Source organism: Mesoplodon bidens (assembly GCF_964165515.1).
Source record: "Mesoplodon bidens genome assembly, chromosome: 19".
Taxonomy (NCBI): Eukaryota; Metazoa; Chordata; class Mammalia; order Artiodactyla; family Ziphiidae; genus Mesoplodon; species Mesoplodon bidens.
In genome coordinates, this window is record NC_138179.1 from 38722309 (window position 1) to 38743293 (window position 20985).

General features: G+C 54.6%; 1 protein-coding gene across 1 annotated transcript; it reads left to right on the top strand.

The window, feature by feature from the left end:
* Positions 1 to 7794: 7794 nt before the first annotated feature.
* Positions 7795 to 18958, top strand: CDR2L (cerebellar degeneration related protein 2 like). The gene is made up of 5 exons (XM_081218524.1): positions 7795 to 8003; positions 14269 to 14381; positions 14702 to 14850; positions 15435 to 15602; positions 16569 to 18958. Exons 1-5 carry the CDS (start codon positions 7925 to 7927, stop codon positions 17458 to 17460), a joined length of 1401 nt encoding a protein of 466 aa, XP_081074650.1. The 5' UTR covers positions 7795 to 7924; the 3' UTR covers positions 17461 to 18958.
* The last annotated feature ends 2027 nt before the right edge of the window (positions 18959 to 20985 follow it).

Sequence of the window (20985 nt, forward strand, 5' to 3'; positions counted from 1 at the left end):
TCTTATTCATTAGGGAGATGCAAATTGAAACCACAGTACAATAACTATTACATACCTATTAGAATAGGTTAAAAACCAAAACAAAACCTGAGGATACAAATACTGGTGAGGTTGGGGAGCATTTATATTTTCTTATAAAGTTAAATATAGGGACTTCCCAGGCAGTCCAGTGGTTAAGACTCCACCTTTCAAATGCAGGGGGCATGGGTTTGATCCCCGGTCGGGGAACTAGGACCCCGCATGCTGCACGGCCAAAAATAAAAATAAAAATAAAGTTAAATATACAATTACTATACAACCCAATAATCCCACTTTTGGTATCTCCCCAGGAGAAATGAAAACGTATATCCACACAAAAAGCCTGTGTAATGCATATAACAATTTCATTCATAATCACCAAAACCTGGAAACAACCCAAATGTCCATCATCTGGTGAATCAACAGATTGTGGTTCATCCATACAATGGGACTAGTACTCAGCAATAAAAAGAAACAAACTACTGGTACAGGCAGCAACAATGTGGATGCATCTCAAAAGCGCTGTGTCCGGGGCTTCCCTGGTGGAGCAGTGGTTGAGAATCTGCCTGAATGCAGGGGACATGGGTTCGAGCCCTGGTCTGGGAAGATCCCACATGCCATGGAGCAACTAGGCCCGTGAGCCACAACTACTGAGTCTGCGCGTCTGCCGCCTGTGCTCCGCAACAAGAGAGGCCGCGATAGTGAGAGGCCCGCGCACCGCGATAAAGACTGGCCCCCGCTTGCAACAACTAGAGAAAGCCCTCGCACAGAAATGAAGACCCAACACAGCCCAAAATAAATAAATTTTAAAAGGTAAAAAAAAAATACGGGAGTCCATGTATTAAAAAAAAAAAGCGCTGTGTCAGACACAGGAGGCAACATACTGTGTTATATCATTTATATGATATTCTGGAAAAGGCAAAATATAGGGACAGAGAACAGATCAGTGGTTGCCGTGGGCTGGAGCAGGCTGAGGGGACTGACCGTTGAAAGGGTATGAGGAGACTTTTTGGAGTGATGAAAACATTCTATAGTTTGATTGTGGTGCTGGTTCCATGACTGTATATGTTTGTCAAATTCATATAACTACACACCTAAAAGGGATGAATTTTACTGTATGTAAATTACACTTCAATAAAAAATACAAACACCGGGCTTCCCTGGTGGCGCAGTGGTTGAGAGTCTGCCTGCCGATGCAGGGAACACGGGTTCGTGCCCCGGTCCGGGAAGATCCCACATGCCGCGGACCGGCTTGTCCGTGAGCCATGGCTGCTGAGCCTGCGCGTCCAGAGCCTGTGCTCCGCAACGGGAGAGGCCACAACAGTGAGAGGCCCGCGTACCGCAAAAAAAAAAAAAGTACAAACACCAAGAGCAGGTGATAACCGGCCACTCCAAGGGATTAACTGTGAACGCTTTGGTCTTGCCCATTGTTCCAAGCCATTCCTGTGGTTTGCAACCAGGAACTCCAGGTGGCACCAAGATATTATCGGTCACCCATGGACAAGTGGACAGATTCGCCAAATTGAGTTTAATCAAGGGGTGATTTAGGGAATTCCCTAGTGTCCAGTGGTTAGGACTCTGTGCTTCCACTGCAGGGGCATGGGTTCGATCCCTGGTCGGGGAACTGAGATCCCATACGTTGTGTGGCACAGCCAATAAATAAATAAATAAATAATTTTCAAGGGTGTCCCTCGAGAAAGAGGAGGAAGCTGCATGGCCATTTGGTACCCAGCCTGGGAATAATACATATAGTCACTTCTACCATACTCTATTGGTAAAGCAATCAGAAGCCCTCCAGATTCAAGGGGAGGGAACCCACCTCCCCATGGAAGACATGTCAAAGAAGTCAGCGCCATGTTTGAAACTGCCACATTGTGGGCAATTCTATCCTCCACACTTCCTCCTCCCAAGCCCAATCCATCTCTCTCCTAACGTTTGTCTTTAAGTCTTCTCATTTCAGTAAATGGCATCTCCCAGGTTCTCAAACGAGAAATCCAGTGTCAGCCTGATGCTTCCCCTCTTGTCAACCCCTCCTCCAGTCCATCACCAAGACCCGGTGATGTCATCCCCCAGACGTATACATCATAAGTTCTACCTCCCTCATCTCTGCTGCCCTCACCTTTGCCAGGGCCCCCACCATCTCCTGTCTACCACAACCACCACTCCTGCCTCCCCTAATCTATTCTCTGCAGAACAGCCTGAGGAATTGTAAACTGCAGCTCACAACGCTCCCCCACTGAAAACACCTTAGAGCCCATTGTTAGGGTCAATTCTCTCTGGGTCCCACTGTGACCTCCAAGGCCCTGCATGATCTGAGCCCTGCTCCCCCTCCTCCGAGCCCCCAGGTTCCACCCACACTGGTCTTCCTTTATTTCCTCAGACCCTCTAAGCTCTTTCTTCCCGGGATCTCTGTACAAGTTGTTCCTTCTGACTGAGACATCCCTCCTCCCACTCTTCACGCGCCTGTCCCCTTCTCATGCTTTAGGGTCCTATCTTAAAAGTCTCTTTCCCTGAGAGATTTCCCATCCCCAGCTGTTGTTAGTTCATCCTTCAGTGTGTTTCCTAAAACTTTTACCACCATCTTAAATGTTTTTGCCTTTTTGCTTGATTTAGGTCTGCCTCTCCTACTGAGATGCAAGCTTCATGAGAGCCGGGGCTGGATCTGTCTTGTTCTCTACCTCCCCAGCACCTAGCACTGGCCTAGCACACAGTGAATAACTGAATGAAGAGAACTCCTGGGCGATCACAGAAGATGGAGCCACTTTGGGAATCCACTTCAGTCAATAGGAAAGGCACATTTTCACCCACTGTTTTTCAGATTCATTTTTTAGTGTCTTTAGGAGCCTTTCGGGTAGGGCAACTGGATCTGTCCTGGGGTGGAGATGGATAAAGAAGGAGGGCCAAGGAATATGATTCTGCCACTGGTTTTAGAGCATCCATTTGTTCCTTCATCAGGCACCTGCTATGTGCCAGCTGGAGTCCCTGCCCTCAAGGAGCTTTTAGTCTGCTGGGAGCCAGATGGATCCCATACAGTGGACCGAGTTCTGTGTTACAGTGGGAGCCCAGGCAGCCAGCAGTGAGCAAATGTGCCTGGAGCTTCTCCACAGTTCTCTTAGGCCTGTGTCTCAGGCCTTGACTGCAGGCCTGACCTGCCCCCGTGACCCCCCACCAGGAAGGTAAAGTCCCTGGACAGTCTCCCCAGCACCCCCTTCAGGAGCCCCACCAGAAGAGGGGTAGTGACAGGCAAGGAGTGAATCCTCCAGGTAAAAAAAGTTACAATAATAATGATCCTAAGAGCAAACACTGAATAGTGTTCATATGGTCCAGTCACTCTTCTAAGCCCTTGGCCTGTGTTAACTCAGACCAAGAGTTTATAGCCCCTCCCAACAACCCCATGAGGAGGTATCAAAGGAGGAAAAGTAAGAATGACCCCACAGGAGGGACACCCTCAGCATAAGCATCCTAAAGGTCACTGCTGATGACAGGCCTGGAGGGTTTAAACTGCAGGGATTTGGGGTAGACACACAGAAGCACTTCCTGACCACAAGGACTTGTGAAACTCTAACATAATTCCCCTTTCAGAACAGACATTATCTGGGACACACTCCGATGGTGTACGGGGGAAGGGGGGTTGGACACCAGATGACCTCACTCATTGAAATGTACTGAGTGCCTTTCCCCGCCAGGCGCTGACCTCAGAAGGGTGGAGGGGACAGATGGGGCGAAATCATTCAGTGCAATGTAAGCCCAGCGCTAAAATCACGGGTGTGGGGATAGGGAGGGTAGCGCGGCTTGCAGGGGTGGGAGCACCCAAGATGCGCAGCTTGTGGTGTCAGTGGATACCCCGACGGCCCAGAGGCGCGGGCTGGGCACCCTGCCCCTCCCCCAGGGTGACTCGTGTGACTGGGAGCGCCGGGACCCTCTAACGTCAGTGCTGACTGCGCACGAGCCGTCATTTCCGGTGGGCTGGGCTGGGCTGGGGGTGGAGGGGGCAGCGCTCACGCTCTTCGGGGAGGGCGGTTACATCTTCAAGTCCCGCATCCTAGCTCTCCCGGGGTTCCGTACCTGTGCTCTGGTCCCAAATCCAGCATCTGGGCTTGCATTTCTCGGGAGCCCGGGCGAGTGCTCGGGGAGCGCTCCTGGTCGCCCGAGTGTGAAACTGACCCCAGGGGAATCATAGCGCCCAAGGCTGAGGGGACATCGAATCCACCGAGGCTCTGACCATCAGCATCGAGTCTTGATGCCCCTGACAAGGAACACCACGAAATAGGTCCGCCTGACACGCAGATGAGGTACCAGGCTCTGGGGGTTACCAAGGTCGGGTAGTTTATACTTCCCACCCCTGGGCTTGACTCTGCCCTGCTTAGAGGAAAGGCCAGAAATGGATCCCAGGACGTGTTGGCTAGTAGCTCAGGGAAGCTGAGGAATTTCTTTCTTCAAAGGTAGATCTGACTTTCCTCCTAATGGCATAGTTTAGAAAATACCAAGTCTGCCCTGAAGGCACTGGGAGTGGTCCCACTGGGCAGCACTGATGAACCAACCCAGGGGATTCAAGTGAACCGACCCAGGCAAAGGGCCCAGCACAGGCCTGGCAGGCAGCAGGCACCACACCCCTCAGCCACCCCAGCCTCTACCCTCTGTCCCCTGCAGAGGGGACAGGGAGGCTCCACCAACCTGGCAGAGTTGGTTGCCCAGCTTCAGCTCACTCCCACCCCACACCAGCCTCATGAGATCCAGGGACTCCAGCCTGAATCACTCCACCCTGTGTTCAGGCAGCAATAAGAATTCAGCCTTTGTGACATTTATTTATCCCTGCCAGGCAGTGCTTCTGTGGTTGGGGCAGGGAGCGGGTGTCCACAGGAAGGGAGGGTATTTGGGTCATGCTGAGGGTGTGGTCAGCATGGTAAAGGCCAAAAGCTGAGAGATGACTCAGGAGCTGAATGTTTTCAAACATGGGGGTCTTCTAAGTCATCGCTGAAAACATCCTTAGCTGTGGGGGTTGGCGGTGACTTTTCAGGTTGAAGGGTCGCCTTTCATTGCTATCATCCTCACTGCACAGGACGTGGCCCTCAGCCCTTTGCCTCTGCTCTCCTCTGGGGACTCCTTAAACTCCCTGGCTCCTGTGGGTACATTTCCACACAGCTGCAGAATGAAGAAATGAACGCATGGGAAGGGATTTGGTGGTTTGGGAATGTGACCAGATCCCTGTGGAACAGCCACCCAACCTGTTTGTCCCTTAGATTCATTTTGTCCCCATCTCAATAAATGGCGTCACTGTCACCCAGTTACTGAAGCCAGACGTCTAAGGCATCACTCTGATTCTTCAGTCAATTCATCTGCACATCTTAGTTCTACAACTCAAATATTTCTCATCTCGCTCCATTTCCACTACCACCAGCCTTGCCCATCCCACCGTTACCTCCCTTCTAGATGATTGCAAAAGCCTCCAAACTGGTCTTCTTGCTTCCACCCTTGCTCCCCTCCAATCCATGCTCCAAAATTGCTAGTGATATTTCACAACTGAAAACTGAAAGCCTTTTATTGGTTCTCTCTGTCTACTTGGGAACAACAAAAAAAATCCCAACTCCTTCCCATGGCCCTAACTCCAGTTCATCTGTCTTCTATCCTCTCCACTCCAGCTATGCTGGGCTTCCATCAGCTTCTAATATATGTCGAGCTCTTAGGGCCTTTGATCTTGCTGTCTCCTCTGCCTGGAACACTCTCCCCCCAGAGCTTGGCATGGCTGGCACCATCTTATCCTTTAGGTATCAGCTTAGATGTCACCTTCTAAGGGAAGTCTTTCCTGAACCTTCCCCCAGACTCTCTCACAGAAGCCTGTTGATTTCCTTCACAGCACATTGCAGGTTTGTAATCATTTATTTATCCCCACTAGAATGTAAGCTACACAAGAGCAGAAACTGCCTGTGTCTTAGCCATAGGGTGTTTTTTTTCCTTCTTCTTGAGTAAACTATTCTATTAAAGTATAACATTCAGAGAAGTGCACGAAAGTATACAGGTCAATGATTTTCACAAATGAACACACCTGTGTGTAACCAACACCCAGCCCAGGAAATAAAACACTTCTGGCCCCTCAGAGTTCCCCCACATGTCTCCCCAAGGCCAAATACTATCCTGATTAGATTTGTTTTGCCAATTTTGAACTTTATGTAAATGGAATCCTGACCCCCAAAGACATCCACAACTGAATCCCCAGAATCTTTGAATATGTTACTTCGCATGGCAAAAGGAATTTTGCAGATGTGGTTAAATTAAGGATCTTGAGACGGGGAAATTATGCTGGATTATCCAGGTGGGCCCAATGTAATCACAGGGTCTTTAAAAGTGGAAGAAGGAGGCAGGACAAGTCAGAGTGATCCAGTGTGAGAAGGATCACCTGCTGTTGATGGCGTTCAAGATGGAAAAAGGGAGTCATGAGCCATGCAGTGTGGGCAGCCTCTCTAGAAGTTGGAAGAGGCAAGGAAAGAGACCCTTCCCTGGAGCCTCCAGAAGGGAACAAAGCCTTGCAAACAACTAGATTTCTTCAAGAGCCATGTCAGTCTTCTAACTTACAGAACTGTAAGATAATAAGTGTGTGTTGTTTCAAGCCACTAAATTTGGGGTAATTTGTTACAGAAACAACCGTGGCTCCTTCTCAAGAAGTTCAACAACTTGTCACATGTTGATTGGGTCACTTTGGTCATTTGTGAAGTGCTTGGTCAAGTCTTTTACCCACTTTTCTACTGGGCTGTTTTTCTTTTTCTTGTGGATTCGCAGGTGTTCTTTCTATATTCTGGATACAAGTCCTTTGTTTGATGTATTTGCCACATATATTCAGAGTCGGTTATACTCAGGGTGCTTCAACAGTACCAGCACATGGTGGGGCCTAATAAAAGTGAGTTACATGTATACTTGAGTCGGAAAACTCCTTTAAGGAAAGAATGCTCGGATAAGTGACACATATAGTTTAATGGGTATAGTTGGGTATAGGATATGAATCCCAGGGAGAGGGAAACAGGACCTTAAAGGGAAAGGCCCAGAATGCAGGTAACAGTCAAAGTTCACCACTCCTGGAGTGAGGTTTCAGGCCACAGGCATTTAAACACAATTTCTTAAAGGTAATTTTTGATTAATTTTCATTCATTCAAAGAGTGTCCATGGAAGGTAGCAGGTCAGCCTGCTCTAGGCACTGAAGAGCCAACTGTGAACAAGATCGACAAGATCCTTGCTTTCAGGAGATCTACAGGGAGAGAGAGACAACAATACGTAAACAAAATAAAATGATTTTAGACATTGAGATGTAAACTGGAGTCGGCAGTGAAGGGAAGGTGGGGTTGATTCAGCAACAGCCGAACCTCGACGCTGCGGAGATACCGCCCTCGGTCCCGCCTCTAGTTTTGCATACGTCTCCTGATTGGCCATCGGCGGCTGGCCCCACCCCGCGGAGCGGGCGGCTCGGGAAGCGCGGGGCCGACCCCGCCAAGATGCAGCAGCGGCGGCTCCTGGTGTCGCCGGGCGGGCGGGGGGCAGCGCCGGCCGGAGTCGGACAGGGGGCGCCCGCCGCGGCACCCGCTCGCTCCTAGCGCCCCAGACCTGCCGGCCGGGCTTGGGCCCTCCTTGCCGCCGTGCCGCCCGCCGTCCCCGCCCCTCCACCCTTTGTGCAGCCGCCGCCCGGTGCCCCGGGCTCTGCAGGACCCCAGCCGGGCCAGTCCGCGGCAGCGGGCCAGCCCCGTGTGGGCGCCAGGCCGGCGGCCGATGGCGAGGGGGCGCGGCGCGGGCGGGGGCACTGCAGCCCTAGTCCGCGACGCGGGAGGCTCGGCCCGCCTCCGCCGCATTGTCCCGGGCCCCGCGCCCCGGCCCTGAGCCGCGCCGCCGCAGCGCCCAATTGCAGCCCGCCGCCTGCGGGGCCATGCGGAGGGCCGCCAGGATGGAGGATTTCACCGCAGAGGAAGAGGAGCCCTGGTACGACCAGCAGGACCTGGAGCAGGGTGAGCAAAGGGGGCGGGAAAGCGGGGTGCGCCCCGCGACCCCTGTCCGCTTCTCCATTGTTGGGCGGTATCACCCCGGGGAGGGCTGGGCTGCACTCGGCGTGCCGGACTGAGAGAGGAGATGCGTCTGGAGAATGGGGACGTGGAGAGAGGGGACGCTGCCCGGGAAGACCCGAACCAGACGCGTGGAGACCTGCAAAAATGGGGGGAGCGGTCTTCCTCTTTGCCCGAACAACAGGGGCATACTTCACCCAGTTCGCCCACCCCATCTTAGAGGCAGGAACTGCCCAGGTGCCCCGGGTATTGTTGGGGTGGGGGGTCTGAGAGTACTGGCTGGAAGTCTTTGGAGGTCAGGAGGTGGCTCCTTGGTTATGTTTTGCTGAGAGGGGTTTTGGGGGGCCGAGGGGGGAGGAAGTTATCCCCATTCCAAATCCAGCGGCACACTTCCCTGCCAGGACTCCTGAGCTCCTAGAAAGTTTCCCCAACTCCCTTCCCCTCTACCCAGGGGGGTGATGGGGGTGCCGGCACCTTGCCGATGGAGAAGCGGAGGCTACTAGGAGTCCAATCTGCCCTTCAGAGGGAGGAGTCCCCTGGTCCCTCCCCTGCTGGCCTTCTCCCAAATGGCTCAAGGTTTGGAGGGGATCAGATTTGGGAATTCTGAGCAGTGCCCCAGATCAGAGCCTGAGTAAACAGGGAGTCACTTTCCCCCCTCTCCCATCTGAGGGCAGAGAGGGCGACTGCAAGGGGGTTGATGAGGTGGCCGAGGTGACGTCACTCCAAGTAGGGGGCGGGGCTGTTAGGACAGGAAGGAGGAGGAGGCCTAAGAGGGTCGGGGCCAGGGCTGCTGGAGTGAGATCAAATCCAGCCTCTCCTCCCAAGAAAAGTGCCTCATTCTTGGATGGTCAGAATTGGAGGGGCTAGGAGACATGTTCTAGAAGTGACCACAGTCACCCAGCAAGCCTGGTGGGTGTGGACACAGTCTGGTTCAGTGTGTGCAGGCACCCTCTGGTCTGGGTCTGCATTCATGGGGCTCAGACGCCTGCCTTTGCCCTCATGTGAGGCATCTAGCCAGATCCTGGAGGCTTTGTTTTCCGGCCCTGACCCACATCCCCACGTGGCCACATTTGCTGGTAGATGAGGCGCTGCCCTTGTGTTCAGGACAGTGGGTTAATCAGAGCCTCTGGGGGACCAGTGTAGGACGGGGTGGGGTGCTGGGCTGGACCGCGCCTCTGTGTCCCGGAGGCTACTCTCAGCCTCCCTGCCTGGAGTGAAATGCCCAGTCCTGGCTGCAACAACCCCCTTCCCCATCCTGGGCAACTACCCCCAAAACCTCACATTACACAAACACATATCAGGCTCCACTTAAGTGTCAGACACGATCCTGGGAGCTGGGAGTAGTCCCAGCCCTGGCCTCCTGGGTGCACCTGAGTCGGTGGAGTTGGGCTTGTAACTGAGTGGGGATGATAGGATGCGGTGAGAGGGCTTCATGGAAGAAGCGGGCCTAGAAGGAAAGGTTGGAAGCTGAATGCCTGGGAAGATGGCCTCCTTGGAGGCAGATGCTGATGTTGTTGCTGTCTTATTTCATTCCCGCACTCCTAAAGAAGTCTCTGGCACTGTGCCCGGCCCAGATGTGGGAGGAAGGAGCTAGGGAGTAGGGGTGGGAGATGTGCTGCATCCGGAGAGGGAGAGAGATGTCGAGATTCCAGCTGGGCCAGGCAGCCATGCTTTGGGTCCGGGGTCGGGAATGGGACCCACAGGCCCCTGCTTTTCTGGCCTTACTGGTCTGCAGCAGTCAGCCTTGCCTCGTAACCTGAGTAGCAGCCAGAGCCCAGGAACGAGGAGGGAAACGAGAAGTGAGACAGTCTCAGAAGAAACTGGAGCTTTCCACCAGAAGCCAAACGTCTGCTTGCCGTGGGCCAGGTGCTGTGCTGAGCCTGGGATGTGATCTCCACCCTCGCAGTCTCCACAGTCCAGCAGAGGAGGCAGAAATGGGATCAGACTAGCACCTGTGACGGAGCGACAGGGGTTCTGCAGCAGTGAGCCCCTGCGGACAGTGAGAACAGGAGTGAGGGCCTTCTGCTGTGAGACGCGTAAAGGTTTACACACCCATCCGAGCCGGAGGGTGAAGAGGACCCTCCCACCCCGCCCCGGCAGAGGAAGGCAGGCCGGTAGTCTAAGTGGAGGGGGTGCTTGTACCGAGGCACAGTGCCATGCGAAAAGACCACGCATGACTGCAAAGTAGGAATTATCTGGAGTGCCGGGGTGGGGGTCGAAGGAGGTCCCAGGCACTGGTGCTGCGGCACCCCACGGGGACCGGCACGGAGGGCTGGATGGTGGGGTGAACGTGGGCCAAAGGCCAGACACGTGGGGGATCGGGTGCCTGTTCTTCCCCCTTCCCCACACCCGCTCCCCAAATTCTCTCCCGCCCAGCTGCCCCCAAGTTGCCTCTGAGTGTCCCAGGACATGGTTTTTCTCAGCTAGCCCCAACTCCCCCGAGGACGGGCCCCAACTTTACTTTCAGATGCTTGGCCATCAAGCACCTGTTTGACTTTGATGCTGTTCCTTCCCAATGGAGGCAGGCATCTGGGACAAACAGGGTCCTCCTTTCTCACAGTGTTCCCTCTGCCCACTGCCATGAGCACCTGTAAAAATAGAAAAAACCATTAATTATTAAGCGCTGGCACTCTCTCTCTGCCTGCCTCCCTCCCCCGCCTTGGATGAGGTGTGGCCGGCCCTGTGGGCACCTCTTTCCAGGCTGAGAGATGACTGCTGAGTCACAGAATTGAGGTCCTGGGCTCCTGACCTTGAGTCTCAGCCTCAGGGGAGAGCTCTGACATGGCGAGGGGAGGGAGCTGACCGGACCCCAATTCTGTGGACCCAGGGCTCCTGACATTGGTGCCCGGAGGCTGTGAACGGGACCCCTGCAGCCCTGCCAGGTGGTAGCTGACCTCCTTCTGCCCCCTTTATCTTTGTCTTTTCTTCCCTATGTCTGTCCTGTCCTTTTCCTACCTCTCTTCTCTGGAGTCTAGGGGGTCCCGCCCTGACCCCAACCAGGAGGGGCAGTAGGATTTCAGGATTTCTTCTCAAAGACATCCCCTCGGCTCCCAGCCATTCTCTCTAGGGCTCTGGGGCATTGCTCCTGGGCAACACCTCTGCTGGCATTCAGAGGGCAAAACTGCTGCAGCCCACTGCAGGAGACCGCAGAAAATGCTGGGGTCCAGGCAGGGGAGATGCCAATTCAGACTCAGTACCTTCCCTGGCCTGGTCCAGTGTAACCATTAATCTGGCTGTGACAGGCTGTTTATTACTCCAGATTCTACTTCTGGCTTAGCCAGCTCCCCTGTTCTCCCACTCCCAGGACTCCCTCCCCCTCTGGTCCAGAGGGAGCTGCACCCTCCCCGAAGCCGAAGCCGTGCCCAGCCCTCATCTAGCTGGTGTCCTTTCCCCAGCACTTGGCTCCACTCAGTCCCCTGCGCTGCAGCTTCTAGACTTCTCTCATGATCCCTCCTGGCAGCTCGGACCAGCTTAGCTTGCACTGTGATCCCATTTCCCTGAGACAGTCTCTGAGATTCTCCCCAAGCCACTTCTATTGTGTTCCCTTCCTCTGCATCTCGGAACCCCGGTCACATTCGCTGCCTTCAATATCCCCAATTTACAGTATGACTTGCAGTATGACAGCTGCCCCAGCCCACCCCGCTGGCAGCAGGAATACACACACAGCTCAGATGCTCACCTGGAAAGAAGAACATAAAGTGCAGTTGTTCTTGGCCTTTCCTCACTCTGCCTCTGACCTTGGGCTCAAGGTTAAGTTTCAGGGGCTTCATGCAGGCCACCCACAGAGCCTGTCCTCCCGCGCCAGTGCAGGAGGTAGCATCCCTAGCAGTGGCCTCGTCACAGACGACCTGACAGTTCCCAAGGGTAAAAAAAAGTTAGTGTGACCGTCTGTTCCTTTTCATGTATACATGAATTACCTGATAGCCTTTGTGGATGAGCCAAATGTCCGCCATCCCATTACAGAGAGCAGGAAGCTGGCGTGCCTCCCTCGTCACGAACTAGGGGTGGTCTTGCTGAATTTCCACCAAACACACAACATAAGTTGATCTGACCTCCTCTTTTTTTTTTTTGCGGTATGTGGACCTCTCACCGTTGTGGCCTCTCCCGTTGCGGAGCACAGGCTCCAGACGCGCAGGCTCAGCGACCATGGCTCATGGGCCCAGCCACTCTGCAGCATGTGGGATCTTCCCAGACCGGGGCACGAACCCGTATGCCCTGCATCGGCAGGTGGACTCTCAACCACTGCGCCACCAGGGAAGCCCCTGACCTCCTCTTTGAGACCACAATCTGATCCTAGGCTTCCCTTGGACATATATGTACATATTTAAATATAAATAATAATATATTTACAAACATTAACTTTTGTTTCTTTTTAAAATTTTTATTGACATTTAGTTGATTTACAATGTTGTGTTAGTTTCTGCTCTACAACAAAGTGAATCAGTTATACATGTACGTATATCTATCTTTTTTAGATTCTTTTCCCATATAGGTCATTACAGAGTATGGCGTAGAGTTCCCTGTGCTCTACAGTAGGTCCTTATTATCTATTTTATATATTACCCTTTGCTTCTAAAAGGAGTTAGGCCTATGTATGGGGAAATATCCACCCCAAATGTCTAGGTACCTCGCCCAACTTAAGACCCACTGAGGGACATTTTAGGAATTCCAGCACCTGCCATTCCCTTCTAACCCCTCCCCCTCCCCACGATACAGCCCCCTAAAGACAGGCCAGATTCCCTCCCGACCTCTCTGATAGGTGTTCATTTACCTTTGGCTGGGATTGGGGAGAGGAGGTTCCGGTCCCACAGGGTACAAGAATTGGGGCTACTGGGGGAAGAGGTTGGTTTTGCTGCCCAGGGAAAGGAGAAGGTTTTGGAGAGGGGCGTGTGTCACTAGGACCAAATGGTACCCAACCGGGGTGAGGAGATGTGAATTCTGCTTCCAATGTGGCTGTAACCCAGGTGATGAAACCTCGGGTAGGTTATTCTTTCCTCTCCAACCTGTCATCCATAGAATAAGGAGGTTGGGCCAGAGCTTTTTTTTTAAATATTTATTTTTATTGCACCATTTTTTACTTTCCTGTTTTCTCTCTTTTTTAAAAAATATATATATTTATTTATTTATTGGCTGCGTTGGGTCTTCGTTGCTGCGCGCAAGCTTTCTCCAGTTGCAAGCGGGGCCTACTCTTTGTTGTGGTACGCGGGCTTCTCATTGCGGTGGCTTCTCTTGCTGTGGAACACAGGCTCTAGGTGCACGGGCTTCAGTAGTTGTGGCACAGGGGCTCAGAAGTTGTGGCTCACGGACTCTAGAGCACAAGCTCAGTAGTTGTGGCACGTGGACTTAGGTGCTCCGGGGCATGTGGGATCTTCCCAGACAAGGGATCGAACCCGTGTCCCCTGCATTGGCAGGCGGATTAACCACTGTGCCACCCGGGAAGTCCTGGGCCAAAGAGCCTTGAAGCCGTGTCCAGTTCTAACACCCAGCAAGCCCTTCTGCCCCTCCCCCTCTCAGTGAGCCCCAGCCGCCCTTCCAAACCCAACTCCAAGGCTGCTCATTGCCTGAGATTCCCACTGTCCCCTGCGTGAACTCTCCCTTACCTGTCATCCCAGGGCACTTTGCCCCTATGTCTGATGATGCTCTTGTCACATTCCACTCACTCATTCTTTCAAAAAAGATTTCTTATTCACTTGCTCTGTGCCAGGTACTGTTCTAGGTCCTAGAAATATCAGTGACCGAAACAGGCAAAATCCCCGCCCTGTAAGCTTACGATTTAGTCAAGGGAGACGAACAAGATAAGGGTACAGATTGTTTGATAAATTCGGTGGTGATATGAGCTCAGGAGAAAAATGAAGCAGGGAGGGAGTGGGGCGTGGGAGAGGGTGCAGTTTTGAGGTCAGTGAGGTCAATGTCTGAGGAAGGCCTCCTGGAGAAGGTGACATTAAAGGCAGAGAGGGGTGAGCCCTGGGAGTGTCTGGGGAGAGGACATTCCAGGCAGAAGTGACAGCCAATGCACAGGCTTAGCTTGTGGCTTACATCCCCTTCCAGGCCTGGAGTCTCCCCAGGGGCGGCCCCTGGGTCCTGGTTCTCTCAGGGTCCCCAGAGGCCCAGCCCAGAATGAATGCTCAGAACAGGAATGGCGGGGGGTCCTCCAACTTCATTCTCAGCTGCTCATATTCCTCTCACCCTCTGTCCCCCTCCCCCCCCCAAGACTTGCACTTAGCTGCGGAGCTGGGGAAGACCCTGCTGGAGAGAAACAAGGAGCTGGAGCAGTCTCTGCAGCAGATGTACGCCACCAACGAGGAGCAAGTGCAGGAGATTGAGGTGAGGGGCCACACGGGCCCTGCACAGGCTCCACCACCCATCAAGGACCCCTTGGCCCGTGTGTACCTTTGTGCAGCTTAAGAAAAGGTGCCCTCTTAGCAGGCCCAGCCTTGGCCCAACAGCCTTGTGCAGTTCACAACCTGCACAACTGTCCTAGGCAGCCCTAATGCACCACCACCTTGACACCTCCCTCTGCTGCAGACGAATACCCCAAAGCAAACCTGTTCCAGGAAGTGGGAGGGGGGCCCAGGCGGAGACATTTTCCCCAACACAGTTCTGAAAGGATACTCACCCACCCCTACCCCCACCCCCACCCCCAGTACCTGACCAAACAGCTGGACACGCTGCGGCACGTGAATGAGCAGCACGCCAAAGTGTACGAACAGCTGGACTTGGCGGCCCGAGACCTGGAGCTGACCAACCAGAAGCTGGTGCTGGAGAGTAAGACTGCCCAGCAGAAGATCCATGGGTGAGGGCCGGCTGGAGGGCTGGGAGCTGGGGGCTGGGGATGGCCAAGGAGAGGCCCAGGGCTGGGTGTACATGTGTGCGTATTGACCAGTGGGTGTGACTCAGGCTCCTTCTTTCGGAAGCCCAGGTCTGGGAACATGGGGTGGTAGTGAGTTTGCCCTTGTCGATTTGGGCTGGCTTAACATTCAGGACACAAACCTTTAAGCACGAGCTACACACCAGGCTCTGTTTTAGGCACTGGGGAATACAGTGATGGGGATGCAAAGACACTGTCCCGCCCTCTGGGAGGGAAGGCAGACACGTAAATATTTTATTGCAGTGCAGGGGGCGATAAGTGATTAGATGGGTGTACAAGGAACCGAGGAGACACGGAGGAGAAATGGTCAGCTCGGCCGGGGAGGTGGGGGAAAAGAGTGGGTCCTTGGTCATACAAGGAGTTCCCTGTCTGACCTCAGCACCAGGCAGCATGGCTCAAGGTCACCTGTTTGTCCCCCACCCCCAAGTCCCCCTAGGGCTGCAGTGAGGAGGGCTGGCCCCGTCCCCTTAAAGTCCCTCCCGTGCGTGTGTCCCGCACCCCATCCCCAGGCTGACGGAGACCATCGAGCGCCTGCAGACCCAGGTGGAGGAGCTGCAGGCCCAGGTGGAGCAGCTGCGGGACCTGGAGCACCTGCGAGTGCGGCGGGAGAAGAAGCGGGAGCGCCGGCGCACCATCCACACCTTCCCCTGCCTCAAGGAGCTGTGCGCCAGCCCCCGGTAGGTGAGGGTGCCACTCGAGGGCAGAAGCCCGGACCCTGGACCGTGTCTCCGAGTGCCCGGGGCTGCCAACCACGGCAGGGCAGGGAGGCGAGGCGCCAGGCGGCAGGTGGGAAGGAGAGCTGCCGCATTGTCCAGGCTATCGGAGGGGCTGCTCCTGTTGCTAACGACAGTCAGCAGGTGGCGCCTGTGAGCACTGGCCGTGTGCCCACCACTCTGCTAAGTGATTTAATTCTCACGGCAGTACTGTAAGGTGTGGTTTATCGTCCCCACTACCCAGAGGAGGAAATTGAAACTCCGAGATCATGTGTCTTATCCAAGGTCACCTGTTTGTTTAGTAAGCCAGAATTCTCACCCAGGAGGGGTTAACAACTATACCTTTCAGTTCTCAGTAAGTCTTTTGAATAGGATGACTTCCTAATGTAAGAATACTGTACACACGGTGTATTTAGTGGGTGTTTCAATAAAGGTCCTGGCAGGAGACAGATAGCCTCCGCCCACAGTAACTGAGGAGTGCTTAATAAAGAGGTGTGGGCAAGGTGCGGGGAAACCAGGGGGACACTGCAGCACCCTGGGGTGTTAGTAGCAAGGAGCTGTTACCATCCTGAGTCCTGAAGGGACCAGGAGAAGGGAGGTTACTGGAACCTAGAAGGCAGGGAGAGCGCTGTCTGGCCTGCAGTACCCAGGGAAGGAGCCCAGAGGGAGACATTCCCCGTGACCTCCCTCTGCCCCCATCCCCCTGGCCCTCCTGCCAGTGCCTCCCATTGGCTGAACCCAAGAGAGGGCCAGGAAACCTGGCGGAAGCTAAGGGCAACCTCCCAGAGCAGAGGGCAGGGGGAGGAAGGCCGAGAGCGACTCTAGTTGGGGCAGCCTATCCAACCCCGTCAGGTAGAGAGATGCGGCTGGGCTCCCGGGGCCTTGGCCTTGCCCACCGCCCTCTGCCCACCTGCCCCTGCTCCCTCCCAGGTGCGAGGATGCCTTCCGCCTGCACAGTTCCTCCCTGGAGCTGGGCCCGCGGCCGCTGGAGCAGGAGAACGAGCGGCTGCAGACCTTGGTGGGAGTGCTGCGCTCCCAGGTGAGCCAGGAGCGGCAGCGCCAGCAGCGGGCTGAGCGCGAGTACGCGGCGGTGCTCCAGGAGTACTCGGAGCTGGAGCGGCAGCTGTGCGAGATGGAGGGCTGCCGCCTCCGCGTGCAGGAGCTGGAGGCCGAGCTGCTGGAGCTGCAGCAGATGAAGCAGGCGAAGACCTACCTGCTGGGCCGGGAGGACCACCTGGCCGAGGCCCTGCTGGCGCCCCTCACCCAGGCGCCTGAAGCCGACGACCCCCAGCCGGGCAGCGGGGACGACTCGGGCACCCAGGACGGGGTCTCCTCTCCGGCCGCGTCCCCGGGCCACACTGTGCGCAAGAGCTGCAGCGACACGGCGCTCAACGCCATCGTGGCCAAAGACCCGGCCAGCCGGCACATGGGCAACCTCACGCTGCACGCCAACAGCGTGCGCAAGCGGGGCATGTCCATCCTGCGCGAGGTGGACGAGCAGTACCACGCGCTGCTGGAGAAGTACGAGGAGCTGCTGAGCAAGTGCCGGCAGCACGGGGCGGGGGTGCGGCACGCGGGCGTGCAGACCTCGCGGCCCGTCTCCCGGGACAGCTCGTGGAAGGACCTGCGGGGCAGCGAGGAGGGCCAGGGGGAGGCCAAGGCGGGCGAGAAGAGCCTGAGCCAGCACGTGGAGGCCGTGGACAAGCGGCTGGAGCAGAGCCAGCCCGAGTACAAGGCGCTCTTCAAGGAGATCTTCTCCAGGATCCAGAAGACCAAGGCCGACATCAACGCCACCAAAGTCAAGACGCACAGCAGCAAGTGAAGGTTCCCCGGCCAGTGGCCTCCCCCAGGATCAGGCCGTGGGGTCCCTCTTACCTGGGCTGTGCAGCCTCTCGTGAGAGAGGGAGCCCTTTAGCAGCAATACACCCCAGAGGGAGGCCAGGGAGCATGCGGGGGACACCCGTTCCCTGCTGACGGGGGAGGCTGTCAACACCTCTTGCCTCCCAGGACCCTCCACCACCCCGCGCCAGCCCAAAGGCGCAGCCGAAAGTCTGCAAGCCAAATGTCCCCGCTCCCCGCTCTCCCAGCCCCCACTCCCTGACCCTGGGCCTTGCTCTCAGATTTGTGGCCAGGCTTCTGAAAGCCATTCTGGACCAGTTGGCTTTTTTTTTTTTCAAAGTTCTCTTTATTATTTTTAGTTTTTTGAGAGATTTTTTTTGCAAGGCAGGGTCTCCCTGACCCCTCACCACAACTGGAAACACTTGAAGGGGGACCCCAGAGCCAGCTGTTGCAGGTTCCAGGGGTCTCCTGGACCACCCACTGCTTCTCCAGCTGTGACATGCTGTCATTCCCTTAGCACCAGCTGTCCCACCTCGAGGGTCCTGACCAGGTCAGAGACAGCCCCTGCCATGCAGAGCAGAAAGCCTGAGCCAGGCCCGAGTGGCCCGACTCCAGCCCTGGTGAGGGCGGGCTTCTCCCTGGAGATCCTCAGCCCACTGCAGATCTGTAGCCAATCAACTCAGAGCCAGCCTCCCCGGGTTCCAGCCCTGGAAATGCCTTCTGGGTATCAAGCCTTCCAGGGGTCTGGGCAGTGGGAGCCCCCTATCTCTGCATGCCTCCTCTGACTCACCGAGCTTGGCCTCTGCCTGTCCCCATCTCAGGGACCATGATGTGTCTCATTCACTCCCGTGCTCCCCCCAGGCCCACCCCACCGCAGGTCATGCCTGCCACCCCCAGAATGTCCTGGATGTGTGCCACCCGCCCATGGTCCCAGCATCCTCCCCTGCCCCCCTTTACTGGGACCCGCCCAAGAGTCTTACCCCACACTGGGCAGTATTGAAATGGGACCAGATGGGGAACATGTCTCCTCCTTCCCATACAATGCCTGCTTTTGAGGACCCAGCTGGGTCAGGGGTTTAATCTTTTGTTAAGGCTTCAGAACGTCCAGCTTCGGCTAAGAACTTCAGCTAAGAGATGCCCAGGTCCCCAGTTTGCCCTGAGAAATTCTTCAGGGCTCCCAGTTCCTTCTTCCTGAGACCCTAGAAATCAGAGGAGCCATACAACGCAGTGGAAGTCAGTAGCCCCGGCCTCTGTGCTGGGAGCCCAGTGGGGAACCTTCATGCCTTATTTGTTTCTAAGGGGTAAAGGGGTTTTCTTAACAAGCCTGCCCAACCTCCCTGGAGGCTCCACCCTGTTTTCCGGGCGGCACTGTGATGAGAGTTGTCAGCTGGTCCTTCCAGTCACACATCTTGGAACCTTCGGTCCGCTGGAGCTGGGCAGCTCCCAGCCATCCGTGTGTCTCGGGCATCTAGGGTGGAGGGGGTGGGGTGGGATGGGATGGGTGGGGGAAGGGCTTCTGCCTGTTTGCTCCCCGGTTCTGTAGCTGCTGACCAGCGTCATCTTTGAGGTATACATGAGAGAAATATATTTACAAATGCTTTATTCTCTTCTTTAATAAAAAACGCACCAGTAATCTAAAGCCAGAAATGGAGCCATGGTCCTGTCTCCGTGCATCTCATACACCTGCCTCCCATCACACGGCTATCTATGGGGGGGAGGGGCACAGCCTGAGCTTCACCACCCCCGTGATTGGCAGCCAAACTGCTCTAAATAGCAGGCTTTTGGAAGTTTCCATATTTGTTGAGTACCAGCTAGGCCAGTCACGTTGCCTTGCAGGGTACCCCGTGGGGTGGACCCTCCTTGCTGTACTGATTTTGAAATCCCTCCTCCCAACCCACACCTGCTTTGTGGTTCACCAGCTTTGTTGCTCTGTGGCATGTGGGATCTTCCGGGACCAGGGCTCAAACCTGTGTCCCCTGCATTGGCAGGCGGATTCTTAACTACTGCGCCAACAGGGAAGCCTTCCTTTGCCTTTTAAATCACCCTTGTCCTCAGCAACCTCATGAGGCAGTGGTTAAAATCTGTTTTACTGATGGGGATCCTGAGCCTTAGAGGTTAAGTTAGTAATTCAAAATCACATAGAAATAGTCAAACCCAGACCTGGTCAATCCCACTGTGTGATACTGCACGTTCCCTACCTCCACGTAATGTTGAGTTTTAAGAGCCACTCTGACCTAGGGCACTCCAGAAAAGAAGAAAGGAAAATCCTATGGACCCCCTCTACATGGGGGTGGTACCCCAACTCACAGCTATAGAGAAGCCTGGGGTCTGCAAGCTCCTCAGCTACCAGAAATGGCTTGATGATCCTTTATCTTTTCTTCCCCTCTTCTCGCCCCTAGGCATGTCCCCTTCCTGAAGCACGCATTCAACCTATGGAGAACCAGAGAAGGGAAGAAGGCTGGCCTCAGCCTTCAGTGCCACCTTTTTAAGGGAACAGGTGGCACCTCTCAGGACTGTTTCTCCCAGAAGGGCCTCTATTCTGGATGGTTCATGGCAGCAGCAGGTGAAAGGAGCTTGCCAGCTGCTCCTCTATCCACCACAGGGTAGCTTGTTCCATTCTCTCCTCTACCCCCTCCTCTCCCAGAATCCAGGCCACCAGATGGCCTGAGCAGGCTGTGTTTATTTGGGGCCATGGAAACCTACAGCTTCCTTTTCCTATCACTCTGGGTCAGGTGCAGAGCTGGAGCCCAGCCTCAGAGCAGTGATGCCATGGGATGGTGGTTTTATTCGTAATCCCTGAGCCGTCAACCTGGGCAAGTCCCTGGATTTGCTCCCCTGAGCAGCTTTTTCCAGTCACCATGGAGACGCCTCTGTTCCCTCTGAGGTCATGGGATTAAGTCAGACAGGGAGGGTCCCAGGAGACTCCCCTTAAAGCCTAGAGCCCCCAAAGCGCATGTCAATTGCCATTCCCTTCCTAGTCTGGGTTTGCAAAGCCAGTGCTTGGGAAGTATTGTTTTCCCTCCTTAAGAATTTGCCTTTTTCAATGAGGCTAAGATGGTAAAGCCTTGACTTGATGACAATCTCCTGTTTCAAACAGCCACATTCCCAGGAGCATGTTTTTCTAGGTAATTGTGCTTTTCCTAAAAATAGAACCTGCCATTAAGAAATAACCACTAGTATTACTAATAATCACTAACATTTATTGAGCTCTGTTTTCGTTTACCACACTGCCTCTCGACAAAGCAACTTAGCTAATATTTACCTGTTTCCAAACACTGCTTGCTCTATTTTAAACCTTTCTCAGAGTTAGAACTTCTCAGTTTTCAAGTTCATTTTTTAACAACCCTGTAAAAAGGGCTCTGCTTAGCCTGTCTGTGGCTGTCTGAATCTCCACCTACTTCCCCATCCTCCCCTTATCTCCTGGCTTGGAGAAACTGCCATCAAGCTCCACAAAGCAGGCGGGCTGGGGCAGGTGTCCACTTTCTAAAGTATTTCTTTCTCTACCTGC